Raw genomic sequence first — 15,916 nt, 5'->3', positions numbered from 1 at the left:
ATGGTGCCACTTGCTTGGTGGTGCCCCTTGCTTAGTGGTGTTGCAGACTCTGGGGCCTTTCAGAACAGGTGTATATATACTGAGATCATGTGACACTTAGATTGCACACAGGTGGACTTTATTTAACAAATAATGTGACTACTGAAGGTAATTGGTTGCACCAGATCTTATTTAGGGGCTTCATAGCAAAGGGGGTGAATACATATGCATGCACCACTTTTCCGTTACTTATTTTCTAGAATTTTTTGAAACAAGTTATTTTTTTCATTTCACTTCACCAATTTGGACTATTTTGTGTATGTCCATTACATTAAATCCAAATAAAAATCAATTTAAATTACAGGTTGTAATGCGACAAAATAGGAAAAACGCCAAGGGGAATGGACACTTTTGCAAGGCACTGTATTCTCCAGCCCCAAAATGGCATTATTTTCAATTAACTCCAACTATTTATGTTTTTCACAACTGGTATTCACTAAGTTGATGGTTTGTGTTTAAAGCTTAGTCATTTGATATGTTTTTTATTATTTAATATATTTACATGTAATAAGGCCACACAGAGGACCAGAGATAATTACAGACACCTGTAAAAATCTGAGGTCCACTAGATGTCTTAAATCCTTGCAAAATAAAAGTTGGGTAGTTTACTGGTAAACTTATAAAGTTTCCAGTAATATACCCTCCTTTTGCAACCCTAGATCTGAATAAGATAAAAAAATAAAAGCATAAAATCTTGACAATTACAGGAAAGCCCTCTCTTCCAGAGAACAAGCTCTACAGAGGAATCCACGCAACTCCATACATCAACCATCATGACACATTTCTTTCCCCTTTATTTTGACAGGGAGTCAATGCTGAGACCAAGGTCCCTTTTCCAGATGAGTCCAGTTTAGCACAACAATACACATCAAAATACACATTAACGCCACATCCATACACACATTAAAATACATGTTATAATACATAATACATGAAAAGCAAAACACAATCATAAAATACAGCTGCAAGCAGCAATGAACAGGGTTCACAGGATGACAAAGGACACAAGATCAGAGTGGATTTACAGTGGTTTAAATAGACATGTAAAATCAGATTTTTTATTTGTCATCTTTTGATCAATCCCTTAGCTAAGTTAATACAAACGATGGGCCTACATTCCAAATTTGGTGTCATTTGGTCCTATGGTTCATGAGAAGAAGATTTCTGAAGTTATTTTTAGCATATTAACGTTTGTGCTATTATGCATCTTTGACTGCATCAACGCTATTTTCTCAAACTCTTTAGGGACTATTGACAAAGACCAAATTTGGAGTGAATCAGACTTTCAGTCCATGACAAGATGTTATGATTATTTTAAGCATTAGCGTTACATAGTCAAAAGTTAATTGTTAATAGTTTCCTTATTTTTTAAGACGTCAATGCCAAACATGGTTCATCATGGTAATGTCTTCAATGACCCTAAAAAGTTTCAAGCTGTTAGGCCATTGTGAAGTGGATTTACAAAGGATTTAAATGGACACGTAAAATCTAATTTCCTGCTTTATCACTATCAGCCATCTCTTAACCAATCCCTTAGCTTTTCTCAAACTTGGTTAAGAGATGTACCATGGGCCTACATACTGAATGTAGTGTTATTGGTGGTTTTCCAAAATGTCCAAGATAGAGGACAATCTATCCTGACGGACCTTATGGGTCCTTGAGGCAAATTTGTTCAGCATGAGTAAAGACACCTATTGTACATTTTCTTTAGGAATGTAATGGAGTAAAAGTAAAAGTTGTCAAAAATAAAAATAGTAATGTACAGATATCCCCAAAAACTACTTAAGTAAATATACTTTAAAGTACTACTTAAGTACTTCCATAAAAACTAAAAGCAGATCAACCCAACTCAGTGGAGATCGAAGGGATCTCCAGAGTTAGCCATCTCTGAGACAGGGTCTGGTATCTCGTACGTCTATAAATTAACAATGAAGTAAGGTACGGTGGAAGTTTATGCAGGAGGGCTTTATAAACAAAGAGTGCAATGCATCAATCTACAAGACTTCAAAGAGTGCAAGCCTACTTTCTGATACAGAATGCAGTGATGTGTCCTGAACTTATCGGCCACCAGGTGCTTTCGCTCTCCAAGCCTGACGTAAGGAAAACTCTCAAAATAATAAATACTCACAAAGCCGCCGGCCCAGATGGCCTCCCTGGCCGTGTCCTTAGAGTGTGTGCTGACCAGCTAGCGGGCATCTTCTCTGAAATCTTTTACCTGTCCCAGGCTGTACTCCCCACCTGCTTTAAAGAGACCACCATCGTCCCAGTGCCCAAGAAAAACAACGTGTCATGACCAAATTACTATCGCCCCGTTGTGCTCACCTCCGTCATCATGAAGTGCTTCGAGATTCTGGTCATTGCCCACATCAAGGCCAGCATGCCAGGTACACTGGACCCACTCCAATTTGCCTACCGCTCCAACAGATCCATGGAAGATACCATTTTCATCGCTATTCACACGGCAGTACCACATCTGGACAAGAGGAACACCTGTGTGAGAATGCTGTTCATTGACTACAGTTCAGCAATCAACACTATTGTTCCCTCCAAGCTCGACACCAAGCTCAGAGCCCTGAGTCTAGACACCACTCTCTGCAACTGGATCCTGGACTTTGTGACAGGCAGACCACAGGCTGAGGATTGGCAACAACACCGCCTCCACACTGACTCAACACAGGGGTGTGTCCTCAGTACTCCCTGTTCACCCACGACTGTGTGACATTGCAAGACATCAACTCCATCAAGTTTGCTGACGACACCACGATTGTAGGCCTGATAACCAACAACGACAAGTCAGCCTATAGGGAGGAGGTTAGTGAACTGGCATTGTGGTGTCATGACAACAACCTCTCCCTCAACGTCAGAAAACAAAGGAGTTGATTGTTGACTTGGCAGCTGCATTCATTTAGACAATATCTCCATATTCTATAACCGGTATGAATGTCGACTCAATGATTTGTTTTCTGTTATTTAATGAAAGGCATGACCTATTCCTATTAAAGAAGCCAATTTTCATTCTACATTTCTTAACTAACTCATCAACATGCTTTTTGAAAGATAGCTTTTCGTCAATCCAGATGCGTAGATATTTATAAGAGGGGACACGATCAATGAGGGCATCATCCAATGTACATATGCATAAATCATCAGATACATTTTTACGTGATTTGGAGAATAACATATACTTGGTTTTACCTGCATTAAGTACCAATTTCAGTTCAACAAAGGCTTTCTGCAAAGCAATGAACGAAGATTGTAGCTCCGGAAGAGCCATGGGGGCAATAGCATACACAGAGTAATCTGCATACAGGTGTTTGTTACATTTTATTTACAGATTGACCAAAAAATTATATAGACAGTAAAAGTACAGGGCCCAAATCGATCCCTGTGGGTCACCTTTCGTAAATATCAAGGTAACCTGACTTAACACCATCAGAAAAAACCATTGTGTCAAGTCATTTTCTAACCAATTACATGACATCTAGCCCATACCGATTTCAGACAATCTTTGAATCAATAAAGAGTGCTCAACAGTATAGAAAGCCTTTGATAAGTCAATAAACAGGTCAGCACTTCCTCCTATCCATAACCTTTACCGCATCATTTAACACCAAGGTTGAGGGAGCACATGGGCCACCTTCCAAACCCTGGAGATAGCACCCAAGATAATCGTCAGATTAAAAATATGTGTCAATGACTCCTCAATCAGGGGAGCAGAAAGCTGCAGCAAGAAAAGATCAAGCAAATCAGCCGTGGTGGATTTTTTTTTTTACATCAATCTTAAGCAAGGCATCAAGCACATCACATGTAGAAAGTTGTTGAAATGAAAACAAAGATTCTTTAGAAATTGACTGATCTTCCAATGAGCCCACTGGAGCCTGGGAGGGGGAAGAGCTAATTAAAAAAAAACTAATTAATAGCATCACTTATCTAATTTTTCTCAGTAATGATGCTAGATTCTGACACAACTTGCTTAGGCAGGGAAGGAGAGGAATTTCCACACTTCAGTCCATTAACTGTTTACCCAAATTTAGAAGGATCACCAGCAGAGTCTGAGAAAGAAAGTAGCTTGATTTAGCTTTCTTTATTATCCATTTCCCAATTGCCTGAAACGCTGTCAATCGGTTACAGAGTCAGTTTTTATAGCCTTGGACCAGGCCTGATTTCTCATCTGAAAGTTCTACAGAGAACCAAGGATTTGTTCTGTTTTTAACTCAAATGCGTTTAAAGGGGGCTTTCAGAGATATAAAAATATGTGAAAAGTTCTAAAGCCAATTCAGGGTCCGGCATGCAGCTGATAGAGGAAATCTCAGACCAATACATATCATGGATAAATGCCTGGGGATAAAAAATGAAGAATTATCTTCATAATTATACGAGGATCAATGTTTTTCTGTTTGGTATCTCTAATACATGCAATAGGACAGTGATCACTGATGTCATTAGCAAAGACACCACCCAATAAGTACTTGTGGGGGCTGTGTGTCAAAATTAGGTCAATCAGTGAAGAGTTTGATGGGTTTCTAACAATCTGTGTAGGTTTGGAGATTAGTTGAGTCAGGTTAAAGTGAAGACAAATATTCATCAAATGATCAGAGGCCGGGTTAAACCAATCCAGGTTAAAAGCTCATAAAATAACTAACTCAAATGACAGAACAGGTTTTACATATTCAGAAATTGTATCAACAGCATCCGCTAAAAACAAATGTGTATTTTGGCATAAAGCCACATCTATAACCAAACAAACTTTTGGGGGATAGTGACACTTATAGAACATGATGCCACGAGTCGATTTCACATTGTCACGATCGTTTACAGACGGGATGGACCAAGGCGCAGCGTGATATGCATACATGTTTATTTATACTGAATAAACACCACGACAAAACAACAAATGAAACGAAACGTGAAGTCCAAGGTAGACAAACAACACACCTCACACGGAACAAGATCCCACAACCCACTAGTGCCAATAGGCTACCTAAGTATGGTCCCCAATCAGAGACAACGAGCTACAGCTGCCTCTGATTGGGAACCACACCGGCCAACATAGATCTACACGATCTAGATCTAAACATAGAAAATGCAACATAGAACATACTACACAGAAAATACACACCCTGACTCAACAAATACGAGTCCCCAGAGTCAGGGCGTGACGCACATATATAGCCACCACTCCCCCCCCCTTTCAGTCTATCACACATAATGTCCTTATGCATGATCGAACCCTTGATCCAGGTCTCCATTAGAACCAGAATATCAGGGCTCGTATCATGCACCCAGACATCAAGAAGGTCCATCTTTGATATCAAGCCCAAGCCCTCAACGTGATTTGAAAACCAAGGGGGTCTCCATATTTGTGGAATTCACAATATAACTAATAGTACTTGTTGAGTCAACCACTAGCTGCCAGGTTGACAGAGGTATTGCCGGATATATGAGACAGATGTGAAGACAACATTTCCAATTAGACCAAACTGATACGAAAGGAAACAGCAAGGGGTCATAACTTCAGCAGAAGAAGAACAAAAGTCATGTAACAGCAACACTCCTACGCAGCGATAAGGCATTTCCTGTATCACTGAAGTGTGTCACTGCTAACGTCAGGCATGACTGCATGGTCACAAAGCAAATCTCTCAAACAGCAAGAATTCACCAAGAGAAGAGAACATTAAACCCATGAATTGGTTACAGTACTTGAAAACATATTTTACACATAAATCTGCTCTACAGATATATGTTCATATTTTCATAATGTGGTTAAACTGTCATGCATACATATACAATATGTAAACAAATATTACTTTTGAGCCCCTGTGAAATGCTATATAAGACTCAACAATATTGTTACACAGGCTCCTTCTGTGTGAAGTTATTCACCCCTGGCTTCTTGTTCTGCTTTGAAATATGTTCTATGATTTATGAGCTCTGAATGTCTAACTGTTTGACCCCTTAGAACAACCAGTCCATCCTTAATGCAGCAGAAAATAATCTGTGCAGAGTGTGAAAGGTCAGCTACGTTAGTCCCCATGTGGGTCGTTTAACCTGGAAATACTCAGGCTGTGTGGCCAGGACAAAGCCTGGGAAGACATGGGAACGGGAAAAGGGATGGGGGCATCATGGGGCAGTTCCAACTAAGACATCCTTAAGAGAGGCAGGGCAGACCCCTGGGAAAGAGAGTGCGGTAGAGAACATTGTGAACAACCTACGCTCTACACAGAAGTCAAGTAAGTCAAGACCTCTGTGGTGCTATAAGCTTGACTCTGTGCTTCTCCTTCCCTTAAGGCTCTCATCCAATGCTGTATGTATGTACAGTATGTCTATGCTGTCCACACACCGTCAGTTATGAATCTGAGTTGAGGAATCCTTTATGTACCCCTGAAACTGGGAGCAATTCACTGATATTGAGCAGCAAGAATCCCAGAGGACCTAAGATAATTACTACTTGTACACTGAACATAAATATAAACGCAACATGCAACAATTTCAAAGATTTTACTGAGTTACATTATATATATGGAAATCAGTCAATTTAAATAAATTCAATAGGCCCTAATCTCTCATTTTAAATGACTGGGAATACACATATTCATCTGTTGGTCACAGATACATTTAAAAAAAGGTTGGGGTGTGGATCAGAAAACCAGTCAGTATGTGGAACACGCTGTCGTACACGTTGACCCAGAGCATCCCAAACATGCTCAAATCGGTGACGTGTGGTGAGTATGCAGTCCATGGAAGAACTGGGACATTTTCAGTTTCCAGGAATTGTGTACAGATCCTTGCGACATGGGGCCGTGCATTGTCATGCTGAAACATGAGGTGATGGCGGCAGATGAATGGCACGACAACGGGATTCAGGATCTCATAAAATGCAATTATGTTCGTTGTCCGTAGCTTATGCCTGCCCATACCATAACCCCACCGCCACCATGGGGCACTCTGTTCACAACGTTGACATCAGCAAACCACTCACCCACACAACGCCATACACGCTGTCTGCCATCTGCCCGGTACAGTTAAAACTGGGATTCATCCGTGAAGAGCACACTTCTCCAGTGTGAAGTCGGTTACGATGCCAAACTGCAGTCAGGTCAAGACCCTGGTGAGGACGCCGAGCACTGGCTGGCGTGGTTACACCTGTTCTGCAGTTGTGAGGCCGGTTGGAAGTACAGTCAAATTCTCTAAAACGATGTTGGTAGAGAAATTAACATTACATTCTCTGGCAACAGCTCTGGTTGACATTCCTGCAGTCAGCATGCCAATTGCACGGCCCCTCAAAACTTGAGACATCTGTGGCATTGTGTTGTGTGACAAAACTGCACATTTTAGAGTGGCCTTCTATTGTCTCCAGCACAAGGTGCACCTGTGTAATGATCATGCTGTTTAATCAGCTTCTTGATATGCCACACCTGTCAGGTGGATGATTATCTTGGCAAAGGAGAAATGCTCACTTACAGGGATGTAAACAAATTTGTGCATACAATTTAAGAGAAATAAGCTTTTTGTGCATATGGAAAATTTCTGGGATCTTTTATTTCAGGTCATGAAACATGGAACCAACACTTTACATGTTGCGTTTACTGTATATTTCTGTTCAGTATACTTAAAAACAAACAAACACAGGAAATAGAGATAAGTTAGGTCAAGAGGCTACAGGAAATAGAGATAAGTTAGGTCAAGAGGCTATGTTGATATGTCGGACCTGTGCTGATAGGTCGTTTGAATTCAGAGTCACTCCCAAAAACAAAAACACAGAATGAATATTACATAATGTGATGAAAGATAAAAACATGACAATGTTGCAGAAAGAACTTGGTATGCAAGATTGTTTTCAACTCAGGCTTATACACAAGGCAGCATCACGTGTGCATGTCTCCTGCACGTGTTAAAGCAAGTATAAAACATTAATTTAAAAACAAAAGCATCATATTCATATGTTATAGCTTAATTATAACACTGTTATAACACTTTTACTATGTCATAAGGGCAAGGCCACTAACAGAATGACGATGAGACTCAGATTGCCAAACAAAAACCATTGATTGCAAAGTTCAACAAACCATACAGCTCTATGCACAAGGACTACTTTAAACAATTTCCACTGAATATTTTACAAAAACACATTTACTCAAAGAACAGTGCAGATGTAAAGTTTGGTAACAGAATGACAAAATCTCCCTCAGTTTTTTGTTACCACGTTTTCCAAAAACACTGGTAGACGTCTACTCCGAATTAAGATTCAAAGATGTCTGCAGAAAGAATTGGTGTCAGCTATGATATGACACCTTGAGTTTGAAAAAAATATATTTTGGTTATTGAACTACAGTAAGTGAAGTGGATTAACACCCTGTAACAGAATGATGATATCAGAATGACATCATGGGTCACCTGATCTGTACTATACAGTAATGCATAATTATGAATGTCATTATGTTCATGGTGATGTATCCTGAATAGGTACACAAAGGTAGAAACATGTAATATCCTTCTTTGCATGTTTGGGTATTATTCTACACACTGGCTATTATTCTAATGAGCTCCGGACCCAAACAAGACCAAATTTGGTTGGTCCGGTGCGGAGCAAATCTGTACCAATCATAGCCGTCTTTGTTTCACAAGTTTGGACACCAAAGTACAGTACAGTAGAGTATAGTTCAGTACAGTAAAGGTCAGTACAGTAGAATTCAGTAAAGTACAGTACATCAAGCAAATTATACTGTACTCTACTCTAGTGTCCTCTACTGTTCTGTGCTGTCCAAACTTGTGAAACAGACATCTATGATTGGTTTAGATTTGGACTGACCAAATTTAAACTACTTTTCCACGTCCACCCGGTCTCAGTCGGTGCTCAGTGGGTGAGAGGGCTGGTTACAGTAAATGGAAATAGAGAGGGCTCATGGGTAGGTGTCAATAAGTACCAGGATAAGTAACATCAACTGGAGAGAGAGAAGAGAGACAGAGAGGGAGGGGTTGTCCAGACTGTTTTCACACTCTTGCTTTGACCACACAACAGAAAGAGAAAGAAAACAGTTATGAGCTGAACATAACAGTATGCCAGTGGAAGGGAGGACCGTAGCAGGTGACCCACCTGGTTTGTGACTACTATGAACTCCCATTGCAGCCAATTCAGTTGCAGTCATTCTGTTACCGATTTGACGCGTTTTAAATCATAAACCAAATAGTTATCAGTAAAAACACTAACTATTTGGTAGGTCTACCTTTAATTGTTCCTTATGTGAACTTTCATTATCCTCCCTCCTCATGAGAGAGAGAAATTAGAAAATATCTTAAAGATATGTTTCTGGTAAGAGAATGAAAAGACACTAGGCAATATTTCTTAAACTTACAGAAGCCAAATAAGTTCTGCAAAACTAAATATAAATCTTGGTATTACTTGGCAGGGGTCTTTATTTCAACATTGTCTTTTGATGCATTTATTTTTCTGCTAGATGTTTTATAAGACCCATTTTCCATCTGTTTGAACAGAAATCAAAGCCTTTGCTTATTCTTAATTTTCTGCATGGGAAATGGTTGAAAAATGTTTATATGCGTTAATTTCTCAAAAATATAGACTCTTAGCTTTCACTTGACAGCAAAGGTTATGTGCTCATATGAACTTCACATGTTACTGCTCATGGGGACTTTTTACATGGAAATGCCCCTAATCATATCATTGCCCAATGTCTCATGTCCAATGACCTGTCACTGTATTTGTATTTTCCCTCTCATCCAAACTGACCCCTAGCTCCTAGTCTACTATTCAAGTGTCTTCAGGTCCTTCAAAAAAGCTTTATAAAACCCATGTATTATTAATATTACTACTAGATGACAGCAGTGTGACAGATACTTTTCTGTTCTTGTTGGAGGTGTCCACCTCCTTGGAGTCTGTGCCCGTGGCTGTGATGGGGCTGTGCTGTCCCCTGTGGCAGCAGCAGCAGAGGGCCTGGGTACAGGCCTCCTGGGCTTGTTGGATCCCCTGCTGGGCCCTCTCACTGATGAAGCAGTACAGTGCTGGGTCGGCCACGCAGTTGAAGCTGGTGAGCAGCAGGGAGATGTGGTAGTAGTTGAAGATATTGATTATGAATGGGCAGTCTCTTTCTAAGATGGTACGCACCAGCAGGAACACGTGGTATGGAGAGAAACACACCAGGAAGATGACGATGGTGCTGGTCACCAGGTTCTTGATGCGGGTTTTCTGGGTGCTTTGCGTGCCTACGCTTTTTCTGACCGCCCGCAGGACGCGGAGATACGACACGGACAGGATACCTAGTGGGAACAGGAAGCCAACGGCGAAACGGTAGTAGTTGATGGGGTACTCCCACGGCTGCATGGGGTAGTGCTCAAAGCACACCGATTGGTTGGTGCCGTCCCTGCTTACCTCCTTGTGTCTGAAGAAGACAACACCCACAGCAATCTCTTTCAGCCATATGAAGGCGCTGGCCAACGTGGCTGCCCGCATGCTTCGGAACGCTGTGAAGCGGAACGGGTACACTACAGCCAGGTAACGGTCTATAGATATACAACATAAGAATCCGATACTAACATAGATGTTTTCATAGAGCAGGAAGCCACACAGCTGGCACAGCCACTCCGTTTGACTCCAGTCATCTCCCTGGAAGATGTACTGCAGCCAGAGAGGCAGTGAGGCCAGGTAGAGGAGGTCTGACACGGTCAGGTTGAGCAGGTAGACCCCCAGCTCGTTCTTGGCTCTCAGCTGCAGCCAGGCGTGGTAGAGGGAGTAGGCGTTGGTGGGCACGCCGATCAAAAGAACCAGGATGTAGGCCACAGAGAACAGGTACTGGTGGATCTCATGGCTGATGGTGCAGTTAATGTAGTCTGGCTCAGCCTCAGACATGTTGACTGTCATGGTAGACATGGTCCACATGCCATGTTCCTCTCTGTTAGCACCCACACACTACCAGGCTGTGGGGCCCAGCACAGCGAGGTTGACTCAAAACAACGACAGTCCTGGTCATTCCACTCATTCAGCTCTGGAAGAAGAAGAAACAACAAAATGTCACATGAGGTAAGGAAATACATTTATGTTTTGTCATAAAATAAGAGTCCTTTGATAGAGTAATATAATAATGCTTGGACTAAGAACAAGGCATTAGCAGCAGACTGTGACAATCTTAACTCAACTGGAAATAGAGATAGCTACTCACATTCTAAAATAGCATACCAGTATCCTGTTACAGTTGCAACTATTGGCAAGCTTTACTTAACTCCAGACCTCCAATTAGAGTGATTCTCCTGTGCTGCTGTGAGTGACCTCAGGAGGACCGAGGAGAGTACAGGGAACAGTTTGCCACACTTTATCTCAGACTAGCCCTCCCACAACAGGCCTGCAGGACAGAGAGAAGATCTCAACATAACTTAGACCTAGTCACGACTCTAGCGCTTCTCATGGAAGCAATCTGCTTTTTTGTAAAACATTAACACATGAATGACAAACTTAATGAAAACAACTTATATTATGCCTGTGTAGTAATGGTATAATTACACTAGTAACAACACTAAAAATATTCAGTGTGTGAGCATGATTAAAATACAGGGCTCTGTTCAGGTATGATGAATTACACACACTAGCTGGTGTGATTTCCCTAGAGCTTTTGCTGTTCTATGTGAAATGATCCTCTACTAGCTGGCCTGGACTACATGTATTGATTGGCAAGGCCTTGCTACTAGGTGATTAGTGAGCCTGCCAACAGCCCTATGCATTTAACCTTGGCAAACTAAATTGGAACTACTGTGGCTGTATATCAGAAATACAAGATAGTCAACACAGAGGGAGGACAGCATGGTGACTATGGAAACAGGACACTGTATGTCACATTACCAACATTTGATAAAGTTCCCTCCCGATGGCCAAGATGTACTGTACTCATGCCTGGAGTAGTAACATGTGCTGCTGAGGAACAAGGAGCTCTCGTCTCAAATCAACATTATTAGCCAAGAATGAAGTGATGAAATATTAAAATGCATCATTAGCGTCAGGTCCTTCCTACGCTGTGATATTATTCCAAAATGAAAATGTCCATCAGAGTTACTCTGCGCTAACTTTCGTCCTCATATAACCTGTGAAAATACGCCCATGTGCAGATGGAGATTTGGATCAACACAAAGCCATAAACCATCACCACTGAAACTGATGTGTAGCCACGGGCGTGTTCAGTAAGCAGGAAACGTTTGGAAGCAGAGTGAAACCATTTAGAACACACATTTGGTTGCAAAATGCTTAACTACGCTGTGCTGAACACAACAAATATTTGTTTAACCTGTGTACCCTATTTCATACAGCAGATCTCTGTAGTCGAGGAACAGCCAACTCCTAGAGGTGCTCAGGCTGAGGCTGATGATGTTGTTTACAGGCAGGCCCATGCATCTCACAACAAGGCCTGTAATTCCCAGTGGACCCTTAGCATGTAATGAACACCCCTTTCCAATAAAGACAAGCCTGTAATAACGAATCTGCTAGCTTCTCTCCATCTGGGCTAATTCAGTCTAATCAAGAGGTCTGACACGTAATTATGTGAGTGTCTGAAATAGCACCTTATTCCCAATGTAAGGTACCATATTTCCTATATAGTCCATTATTCCTTCTATAGTGCAATCCTTTTGACCAAAGTCCTATGGGGTCCAATTTATAATAATAATAATAATAATAATAATAATAATAATATGCCATTTAGCAGACGCTTTTATCCAAAGCGACTTACAGTCATGCGTGCATACATTTTTGAGTATGGGTAATTTCATACACAAACCATGAGAAATCGGGTAAAGCATCAACATGTGGTCATTCTGTATTATCACACGCAAGACTATACACTCTTCGAAAAAAGTGTTCCAAAAGGGTGATTTTGCTGTCCCTATAGGATAATCCTTTTTGGTTCCAGGTAGAACCCTTTTGGGTTCCATGTAGAGCAATCTGTGGAAATGGTTCTACATGGAACCCAAAAGGGTTCTACCCGGAACCAAAAACAGTGTAGAGAGCTTATATTTAGCTATGTTCCAATACCCACACCAGCATACCACTTGAAAGAAACAATGTACTGTATTGGGAATGCATTCTAATTTTAAGTGGTATGCTAGTGTGGATATTGGAACATGGCCCATGCGTGTTCCACAGGCTTATATCCTTCTCTGGTTCTATTCAGTTCAATTAAATACAGCTTTATGTATCCCATCAGGGGCAATTACAGAGCCATGGAGGAGAAGCAGAGAGAGCAACAGGTGTACCAGGCAGCAAGTTGGTCATTATAACAACCACATCCTCATTATAAATGTACACTCACATTAGTCCTTTGTTGTGTGATCCATTGGGCAAAAGTACAGTACCAAATCATAAATTGGTTTACGAGGACATTAGCTACTGATCGATATTGTATTAAGATGATTTCTAGTATTAATATATTAGATCAAATTCCCTGTCCTTTCTGCAGGATGTGGCTGACATTATGATCATAAAGAGGAGTCTGTAGGTGCATATCCTAACTTTCTCCACCAGTGCCGGACCAATAAAGACTGAACAATAATCAGCAGAATACAAACATTACAGCACAATCAGCAGCAATCCGCCCTTGAGCTAATGTCTTACTGAAAGTTTAAAGGATGTCATGCTGCTTGCTTAGCAAGTACCACTTTTTTTTTTTTTTTCTTAAAAACTGCATAGTTGCTTAAGGGCTTGTAAGTAAGCATTTCACTGTAAGGTCTACACCTGTTGTATTCAGCGCATGTGGCAAATACAATTTGATTTGATTTCCTCCTTATTCTTCTCACACCGAAGCTCGAACCCAGGTCCTCTGCCTTGCTAGCACAAGTGACCACTCTCCTAAAGCTTCTTACCAGTCTGCGCCTCGCGAAAAGCTAGCTATTCGCTGGAGCAAGTGAGGACAATTCAGGCTGAGGAGTAAGTTTCACACATCCCCATGTACTACATTCATCCCTCAAACTTACATAACAGCGACCCCAGTGTTGAGCTGAGTGCAACTGTAGATCTGGGTCATGGCACCACTGTAAATGCGGGCACGTTGCTTGCTTAGAGAGTACCGCTTCCTCCTGATTTGGCGCATACAGACGCTTGAACCCAGGACCTCTGCTTAGCTAGCACACGTGACCACCCTCCTTGACAACGTACCAACCGTTTGAGTTATCCAAAATGTACTAATAGGATAGCTCGATCAGTGACATTTCAAGCTAGCTGTGGAGTGAGTTTACGGTACATTCTTAAGTCTGTTACAAAAGCACTACTGTGAGTTGCCCATGAGTATTGAGATCCTCTTCATGTCTGGTTAATTTCAGCACTCTCTACTTTCCTTTCTAAAGAGTCATTTGGTGATTGTGTGTGTAGGAGACAAAGTCTGAATCAGTTCATAGCTCAATGCCAGCTAAGCTATTCATTCATAGACCAATCATTCATAGACCAATGCCACCGGAGATGAAGACTGGCAGCTCTGTGGCACCCAACTGTGGTCACCGGAGGGCATTGCTCCAAGTGACTGGGGCACAACAAGAAGAATGCATTGGCACATTTTATTTTCCTCTTAGTTTGACTTCCTAACCTACTTAGTACTCTTGTCCTAAACTCTCATAGAATACTTATTCCACCACCAGTTGAGCAGAATTTGATGCATACTCCAAAATTGGACAATGATGCAGAATAAAGTGTAGCCTTATACCACCCAGAATAAAATTGTCATACTTCAGAATAATGTCCCCAACGAGGATAGTAGCCTAGGTTTATTTTGTTAATCGCATTGGTCTCCAAGGAGAACTTTGTCCACTGGCTAACCTACGGTCCACACCACAGCATCCTGGCTTCCCTTCGGTAAGCTACTGTAAAGATGTTTAATAGGATAATTGTATTAGAAGGTGCTAAAATAGGATACATACAAATTCAGGCTATATAAAAACACAATCTAGACTACTTCCCTCAGACACCAAACACAGGAAAGCCTATTGTACAATTGCAAATAGCACAGCATTTAGGAATTATTTCCAAAGATAAATAAGAGCATTGAAAAAATATAATAGCGCATTTTAAAAAAAACTTTAAAAGACCAATTAGATCCACCAAGGCTTCGCCTATACATTATTAAAAAACTCGAAATACATTGGCAGTGCCGCAATTAAAACAGACTATATTACACTATACAGTAGACTAATTAAGCCACAAACGCCAATAATTAACGATATACTAAAATATATGATTTTACCTTATCCACTCCCCTTGAAAAAGTGGCGCGCGCTCTTTGATGGTGAGAGTCGATAGGTTTCTCTGCAGTAACTCTATGCCTTGAAGAACCAAGCGCTTTGTTATTGACCAATCCGAAAATAAGGGTGCTGTATAACGAGAGACACTTTTCACATCTGGCGTTAGAGGCGGGCGGACACGGTGATAAGGGCTTTTTATAAGGCTCAGTGCCACAGAACAACAGATTCTGAGAAACATGAGCCAAAACCCCACTTTCACGATAAGAATGCTGGTTTTGCTAGTGTCTTATTTGGTCAGGATATCTTCTTGAACTATATAATCTATCTATCATCATGCAAATAATTTCCTGCCCTCCTTCCAGTAAGCTACACTCATAGCCTTCTATGTGTCTATTCATGCGATTCATGTTGGAACCGACCCTCTGGTAATATTTAAACTTGTGTCAGTTGCATGGTGTGGGTGGGTCTAGCTCTTATTCAGCAGTGGTTAAAGGATAAGGTCATTTTCATGTAAAAGGTCCCATGAGCACCAAGTTTATAGGAGTATATCACATTTGGTGTCAAATGAAAGCGAAGAGTATATTTTGGGGAAATGAAGGCACAGATACGTTTTTCAACCATTTTCCATCCTAAATATTAGGAATAAGCAAAGGCT

General features: G+C 41.0%; 1 protein-coding gene across 1 annotated transcript; it reads right to left on the bottom strand.

The window, feature by feature from the left end:
• Positions 1 to 9,111: 9,111 nt before the first annotated feature.
• LOC121539469 (ovarian cancer G-protein coupled receptor 1) lies at positions 9,112 to 15,663 on the bottom strand. The gene is made up of 2 exons (XM_041847989.1): positions 15,264 to 15,663; positions 9,112 to 11,390 (listed from the first exon to the last, which is right to left on the bottom strand). Exon 2 carries the CDS (start codon positions 10,928 to 10,930, stop codon positions 9,836 to 9,838), a length of 1,095 nt encoding a protein of 364 aa, XP_041703923.1. The 5' UTR covers positions 10,931 to 11,390; positions 15,264 to 15,663; the 3' UTR covers positions 9,112 to 9,835.
• Positions 15,664 to 15,916: the final 253 nt, after the last annotated feature.

The sequence above is a fragment of the Coregonus clupeaformis genome, chromosome 25 (genome assembly GCF_020615455.1).
Source record: "Coregonus clupeaformis isolate EN_2021a chromosome 25, ASM2061545v1, whole genome shotgun sequence".
Taxonomy (NCBI): domain Eukaryota; kingdom Metazoa; phylum Chordata; class Actinopteri; order Salmoniformes; family Salmonidae; genus Coregonus; species Coregonus clupeaformis.
Note: the sequence above shows the minus strand (reverse complement) of the source record. Positions and strands in the feature narration are given on the sequence as shown.

Bases quoted from the DNA above. Each gene is read 5' to 3' on its own strand.
- LOC121539469 (XM_041847989.1), bottom strand. From the start codon at position 10,930: ATGTGGACCATGTCTACCATGACAGTCAACATGTCTGAGGCTGAGCCA.